The 7690-nt window shown below is 40.6% G+C and overlaps 1 protein-coding gene across 1 annotated transcript; it reads left to right on the top strand.

Moving 5' to 3' along the window:
- Positions 1–1890: 1890 nt before the first annotated feature.
- LOC123325710 (NADH dehydrogenase [ubiquinone] 1 beta subcomplex subunit 1) lies at positions 1891–2185 on the top strand. The gene has a single exon (XM_044918233.1). It carries the CDS (start codon positions 1936–1938, stop codon positions 2107–2109), a length of 174 nt encoding a protein of 57 aa, XP_044774168.1. The 5' UTR covers positions 1891–1935; the 3' UTR covers positions 2110–2185.
- The last annotated feature ends 5505 nt before the right edge of the window (positions 2186–7690 follow it).

Genomic DNA, 7690 nt, shown 5'->3' with positions numbered 1-7690 from the left:
GGAATGCACAAGAGCAGACCAGTCTCACCAGTCTCACCACCAACCGTCACCCCAGCCACACACATGCACACATACACAGGTCTATACAGGAAAGTACTGAGAAAGAACAGATTGCAGGTCTTTGGAGGGGGGTAAAAGCTCTCACTGAAACCATATGAGAGATGCCTTAGAGAATGCGTTTTATTCTTTTTTATTTTTTGTCAGTTCTGCTCAGGCAATGAACTTGCTTATATGCCCTGTGTTTAACAGAAATGAGATTTGAAAGAGATGACAAAGCTGAGTGGTGGGGGTGGTGTGCAGCCATGGGGCATCCTGCACACTCACTGTTTGATGGGAAAGGTTATATTTCTCAGGCTTCAAACAGACAAAGAAGAGAGTGGGATCCTACCCAGGAGAATGGCAACTAGAAAAGGGGACCACAGCAAAAGACCACACACACACACACACACACACAGGAAAACAGCCCTCACCCTTTATCTCCAGAAACCCAGGATTTTCTCATGGTTTTTTCAAGTCTCTGTAATTTCCCTCTCTGGTTCCTCTGTTATTAATCTTGAGGGACGGAGACTGTAGTTGTGTTACTTCATCATCTTGGCAGGAACTAAACCAACCTAGAATCTTATATGCAGACAAATTATCAATCTAGTGTCAAGGAAAGGTATTTTCACACAAATTCTCAAAAAAAGTTACATTTCATGTACTCAAGAAGCTATTGGATGATAAGCTCCAAGAAACATGAAGTCATGAGAGACAGGGATCAGATTTAGTGAATCCACAGGGTAATAGGTGGGAGAGATCCTCAGGTGATGGTGATAGGTATAAACCAGATATAGAGGGATAGGCAATCAGTTGAGATTGAAACAGGTCATAAGGCTCTGGGAGGGACTTACTCAAGATAATGAAACTGATAAAGGAAGTACGGGAAATGACTGTAAATAACATATGCAACAATAATGTAAACACCAAATATTAATTGAACTAAAATTACAATATAAATATATGGAAGGGCGAGGGATGGGAGGAGCACATATGTGTGGTGGGGTAGGGGAAAGAAAGAGTGAAATTCTCATCTTCCATAATAGGAAGTCAACAGATAATGTGTAACACCAAAACCCAAGAAGTAGCATACAAGCATATTATTTGGAGACATGGAGGCAAATTCTTTTTTTAAAAAAGATTTTATTTATTTATTTGACAGAGAGAGACACAGCGAGAAAGGGAACACGAGCAGGGGGAGTGGGAGCGGGAGAAGCAGGCTTCCCGCCAAGCAGGGAGCCCGATGCGGGGCTCGATCCCAGGACCCCGGGATCATGATCTGAGCCGAAGGCAGGCGCTTAACCGACTGAGCCACCCAGGCATCCCAAGGCAAATTCTAAAAGAGATAAAAGTGGTTGCCACTGGGAAAGGGGAAACCAGGATTCACTGTGGGTAATGGAGACCACCGTTTTTCATAATAAGTCTTATAGGACCTTGTAACTTTTTAAAAATGTGCATATGTATAACTTAGATAAAGAATATAAACTTCTCAGGGCGCCTGGGTGGCTCAGTCGTTAAGCGTCTGCCTTCGGCTCAGGTCATGATCCCAGGGTCCTGGGATCGAGTCCCACATCAGGTTCCCTCCTCGGCGGGAAGCCTGCTCTCCCTCTCCCACTCCCGCTGCTTGTGTTCCTGCTCTCGCTATCTCTGTCTCTGTCAAATAAATAAATAAAATCTTAAAAAAAAAAAAAAAAGAATATAAACTTTTTAAAAACATGATAACTAATAAATTTCTATTTTATTTTTTGTAAAAGCACACTGGATCCCAAGCAGTATAAATAAAAATAAATCCTCCCTAGGCCTGTCACAGTAAAACTACAGGTCATTAAAAATAAGAGGCACTGGGTCGCTGCCCTTGGTCATGGGGTCGTTTTTGGCACCAAGGCCGCAGCACTCAGGATGAACGTAATTCAGATTGTTCGTGACCACTGGGTACATATACTTGTGCCCATGGGGTTTGTCCTTGGATGTTATCTAGACAGAAAGAATGATGAAAAGCTGACTGCCTTCCGGAACAAGAGTTTGTTGTTTAAAAGGGAATTGAGACCCAGTGAAGAAGTCACCTGGAAGTAAAGGCCCCCGTGACTGAAATACAGAATGTTCACATTTTAAAAATTAGGAGAGAAATAAAAACACATTCATTATTTTAAAAAAATAATAAGAAGAAGAGGCACTGGAGGGTGCCTGGGTGGCTCAGTCGTTAGGCGTCTGCCTTCGGCTCAGGTCATGATCCCAGGGTCCTGGGATCAAGCTTTGCATTGGGCTCCCTGCTCAGTGGGGAGCCTGCTTCTCCCTCTCCCACTCCCCCTGCTTGTGTTCCCTCTCTCGCTGTGTCTCTCTCTGTCAAATAAATGAATAAAATCTTAAAAAAAAAAAAAAAATAAGAGGCACTGGAGATAAAAGGTAAAAAGGATACTAATTTAACAGAGAGCAGAAATCTCAACAACTGAGACACTGAGAAACAATGAAAATAATGACTCAAAAAGCCAACAGCTAGGGGAAAGGAAGGGAAAATAAAATAAGACAAAAACAGAGAGGGAAACCATAAGAGACTCTTAACTATAGGGACCAAACTGAGGGTTGCTGGACAGGAGGTGGGTGGTGGGTAAGGTAACTGGGTGATGGGCATTAAGGAGGGCACTTGAAGTAATGAGCACTGAGTGTTGTATGCAACTGATGAATCACTAAATTCTACCTCTGAAACTAATAATACAGTATATGTTAATTAAATTGAATTTAAATAAAATTTTTTTAAAAGCCAAGAGAAAATAATTGCCAAATTTTGACTCTATATCTAGCAAAATATTCATTCAAGAGTGAAGTAAAAGTATCTTCATATTAAGACTGAGAGTTTATCACTTTCAAATCCTTGCTGAAAGATCAGCTAAAGGATTTACTTCTGAAAGAAGAAAATTGAATCTAGAAGTAAGGCAAGAGATGCAAGAAGTCATGGTAAGCAAACAATTTGGTAAAAACATGGGTAAATCTAATAAATATTAACTATAAAAAGCAATAATTATTATGACTGATTTGGTAGATATTATTTAAAGCAAAATGACATGAAAGATGGAAGGGGGTTGATAATGACATGGAAGATATGGGAAGGGTTAGTCTTTGTTAATGTTCTTGTATTGTTTGTATTGTTCAGAAAAAAAAGAAGGGTATTGATTACCTTAGGATTTTGTTAAGCAAAAAGTGCATGTTAAAAATGTAAGGTAACTGGGGCACCTGGGTGGCTCAGTCGTTAAGTGTCTGCCTTTGGCTCAGGTCATGATCCCAGGGTTCTGGAATCGAGCCCCGTATCAGGCTCCCTGCTCGGCGGGAAGCCTGCTTCTCCCGCTCCCACTACCTCTGCTTGTGTTCCCTCTCTCGCTGTGTCTCTCCCTGTCAAATAAATAAATATAATCTTTTTAAAAAAAAATGTAAGGTGGGCGCCCGGGTGGCTCAGTCGGTTGGGCGACTGCCTTCGGCTCAGGTCATGATCCTGGAGTCCCTGGATCGAGTCCCACATCGGGCTCCCTGCTCAGCGGGGGGTCTGCTTCTCCCTCTGATCCTCTCCCCTCTCGTGCTCTCTGTCTCTCACCCTCTCTCTCTCAAATAAATAAATAAAATCTTTAAAAAAAAAAAAAAGTAAGGTAACTGTCAAAGCACAGAAATAAAATGTATAACTTCCAAGATAGCAATGGAAAAATAAGGGTCAGAGATGAACAACAAAGAAAACTGGGTCAATCCAATAGAAGACAAGAAAGGGAGGAAGAAAATATGGGGTGGGGGAGAGAAAGCATGGTAAATGTAAAGTACAAAACATTTTAATAGAGGGGTGCCTGGCTGGCTCAATCAGAAGAGCATGCCACTCTTGATCTCAGAGCCCTCCGTTTGAGCCCCATATTAGGTGTAGAGATTACTTTAAAAAATAAACTTTTTAAAAAACAGTTTAATAGGGGCGCCTGGGTGGCTCAGTTGGTTAAGCGACTGCCTTCGGCTCAGGTCATGATCCCAGGGTCCTGGGATCGAGTCCCGCATCGGGCTCCCTGCTCTGCGGGGAGCCTGCTTCTCCCTCTCCCACTCCCCCTGCTTGTGTTCCCTCTCTCGCTGTGTTTCTCTCTGTCAAATAAATAAATAAAATCTTTAAAAAAAAAAAAAAAAACAGTTTAATAGAAATAGATCCAAGTACATAAATAATCACTATAAATATAACAGATTAAACCCCCTGGTTAAAAGACAGAGATCCCCAAGACAGACACTCATACAAAACAAATCAGCTATAAGCTATTAAAGGAAACACATCTAATACGTAGTAACACAAAAAGGTCTATAAAATAAAGGGATGGGAAAAGATATACCAGAAAAAAGCTGATATTGCTATTTCAATATCAGACTAAGTAGGCTTTAAGGCAAAAAAGAAAAGAAAGAAAAGCATTATGAAGGATAAAGAAGGTTGTTATATACAATAAAAGGAAGGAAGATAAAACAATACTGGACCCCTACACATCTATTGACATAGCCTAAAAGACATAAAGGAAAAAAGTGACTGAACTGCAAGGCGTAACTGATAAGTCACAATCTCAAGAGGAGATTTTAACACCTCTCTCAGAAACTGACATATCAATCAGATAAAATATTGGGTAGGCTGTAAAAAATTGAATTCAAAACTTTGTATCCAAAAGTTAGAGAATGTATATTCCTTTAAACACACATCGATCATTTACAAAAATTGATCCCTGGTAAAATCACAAAGGAAGTCTCAAGAAAATACCACTAAAGCTCATCATCGAGGGGATCTTGGAGAGGTGGAAAAAAAGGGAGGATAAAGATTTCTTCCTCTCCCTGGAAAGCCTAGAAATGCTGTCCAGAGACAATGAGTCAAAAAATAGAGATTTATGTCACTTAAAGATATAAAAGTATAGAAGAACTAAAACTAAGAATAAAATTGTGAGGAGACATTTGAGAAGAGAGGGGGTTACTGTAAGTGAACAAAACTATTCACCTTTCACAGAAGGAAATAAATAATGTTGCCTAAAATAGATAAATAAAAAAATAGCAGTTAAATGTATTATTCAGGAGTTATAGATATAAAAAATAGACAAATTTAAAACAAAAATGATCAACTTATTTGCTGGGCTCCATGCTCAGTGGGGAGTCTGCTTGGGATTCTCTCTCTCCCCCTCTCCCTCTACCCCACCCTCTCTAAGATAAATAAATAAATCTTTAAAAAAAAAAAAAAAAAGAAAAGGAAGGAAACTAATGTGTATTGAGTACCTATTTCCTATGAGGAAAATGAGACTCAGAGAATAAGTGTCACCCACTAGCAGACTGCAGAACTGGTATCTACATCCATGTTTACCTGACTCTAAGGTCAACGATCTTTTCACTCTACCACATAGTTAATAGACCAAGAGTCACTAGCCCCTAGAGCAGAGGAACTCTGCCACATTTTTACTGAGAAAGAATCTATTTAGATTGCAAAGTTTACTTAGAGCAATTTGATATACGTACTTCTACTCCTTTGTACATTTTACATACATATTTAATTAGCTGATTTATAACACTGTCTGATGCCAGGTAAAGCAAATATTAATCTCAGTTTGCAAACTCATGAGTACACCAAATTTAATTTTTAAAACTCAGCTTAATTTCCCTAGATGCCCCATTAACCTGATAGTGGAAATTAAATCTCAGTCAATTCTGGGTTCTCCCACAAGCATGCTTCAGTGTTGTGTCTGAGTTTTGAGGAGGATAAGAGGAGGCAAGGAAGCATCCAGCCCCATGCCCATCTGTCCTCTGGACCCTCCCATCCTGCCCCAGGTCACCAATCCACAGATAGCTGACACATCTCCTCATTCCCACCAGTGATGCCCTTGAGGGTTGAGCAGCTCTCCCTCGGGCTCACTGACATTATTACTCTATTTCTGTACATCTCTGAATGTATAAAACTTTTTGATGCTCTAGAAGGTCCCACCTTCCTAGAAACCTTTTGCAGCCTCTTCTCTGTGGTATTACCACTGCCCCAAACCCTTCCCAGAAAGCAAGTCACAAGTGCTCTCTGTTCGCAGCCTCCCAACCCTATATGGGGTTCTGCCATCTCCCCTCTTGGACTCAGTCTGGGGTTGGGAGGGCAGAGTACAATGTCCCTTCCCACAGACCAGCCAGCTCTGAGCTATCCTTTCTTCACCAACAGTCTCCTCTCTCCCCTGTGATGCAGAATCTCACGAAGTGAGAAGCCATGCACTGACTCATCAGGCTTTTTCTAGGCCCTGAGTCCTAAACTTGAAAAGGCTTTACTCTGCCTTCTGCAATAACATTTCTTTCCCAGTCTCCTTACCCAAATGGGAGGAATAAGATAGCTAGGAGGGATAAGAAATACACATAAAACATAATAGATAAGATTTGAAAAATGGGATATTTCTCCATGGGTACTGAGCCAGATCCTGGATATACAAGGAAAAAAATACAATTCAGTGCCTGGTATCAGGATTTGTCCAAGGTCACACAGTTAGTAGGGGGATACAGAGGAAAAATCCAACAGTGATAATACTGCATTTTGTGCAATATCAGAGTTTATATTTCTAGGTGAGAGGAATGTGGCTGGGCATGGGGAAGAGGGGAACTATTCAGAAAAGTTCTCCCATGGAAAACTGGATCTGATTTTTGCCAAGGTTGGGAAGGCATTTCAAGTAGGAAGAGCATCATATACAAAGGCACAGAGGCCAGAGAGAATAGGATACTTTCAAGAGGGGCAGCCAGTTTGCTTAGAGATTAAGTGATGTAAGAAGAATGGGAGAAGAAAATGAGAGCAGTAGGTAGGCCCAAGACCAAAAGGATGCTGTACTGGGAAGCTTACATTTGATTCTGAAGGTTATCTGGAGACAGCAAATGATTTTAAGCTGGAAAATATTATAATCTCCTTTGTGTTTTTAAAATATCACTCTAGGGGCACCTGGGTGGCTCAGCCGTTAAGCGTCTGCCTTCGGCTCGGGTCATGATCCCAGGGTTCTGGGATCGAGCCCCACATCAGGCTCCCTGCTCAGCGGGAAGCCTGCTTCTCCCTCTCCCACTCCCCCTGCTTCTGTTCCTGCTCTCGCTGTCTCTCTCTGTCAAATAAATAAATAAAATCTTTAAAAAATAATAATAAAAAAAATAAATTAAAAAAAATAAAAGATCACTCTAGCGGAGAACTAAAGTGAGGAGGATATTAAAATCCCGATAAAAGAGCCCAAACAAAGGCAATGGCAGTAGGAATGAAAAAAGAGAAAATTCATTCACAAGATATGCTGGGGGCAAAATTACACACGATGGGTTAAGAGGGTAATGGAGAGAACAGAGTCTAGTATAATGCCCCAAATTCTGGGTTGGGTGACTAAGTAAATGATGATACCATTTCAAATCAATAGGAATACACGAGAAGGGCAAGTTTGGGCAGAAGTAGATTGGGGGAGAAAGGGAGATAATACATTCACATTTTTTCACTCATCAATCATTTTATTTTTAAAAATTCACTTGGTTCAAATTTTTTAATATATAAAAAGATACATGGTTATCAATCATATTGTCAACCCTATCACCATCCACCCCAAACTACCACCTGCAACAAGTATCACTTTTGTTGGCCTCTGGTATATTCCTGCAGTTGCTTTTAACACATTGGCCTTAAGAC

This window comes from Neomonachus schauinslandi, chromosome 9 (assembly GCF_002201575.2).
Source record: "Neomonachus schauinslandi chromosome 9, ASM220157v2, whole genome shotgun sequence".
Classification (NCBI taxonomy): Eukaryota; Metazoa; Chordata; class Mammalia; order Carnivora; family Phocidae; genus Neomonachus; species Neomonachus schauinslandi.
Note: the sequence above shows the minus strand (reverse complement) of the source record. Positions and strands in the feature narration are given on the sequence as shown.

Excerpts from the sequence above, each read along its gene's own strand:
- LOC123325710 (XM_044918233.1), top strand. The coding sequence starts at position 1,936 with ATGAACGTAATTCAGATTGTTCGTGACCACTGGGTACATATACTTGTG.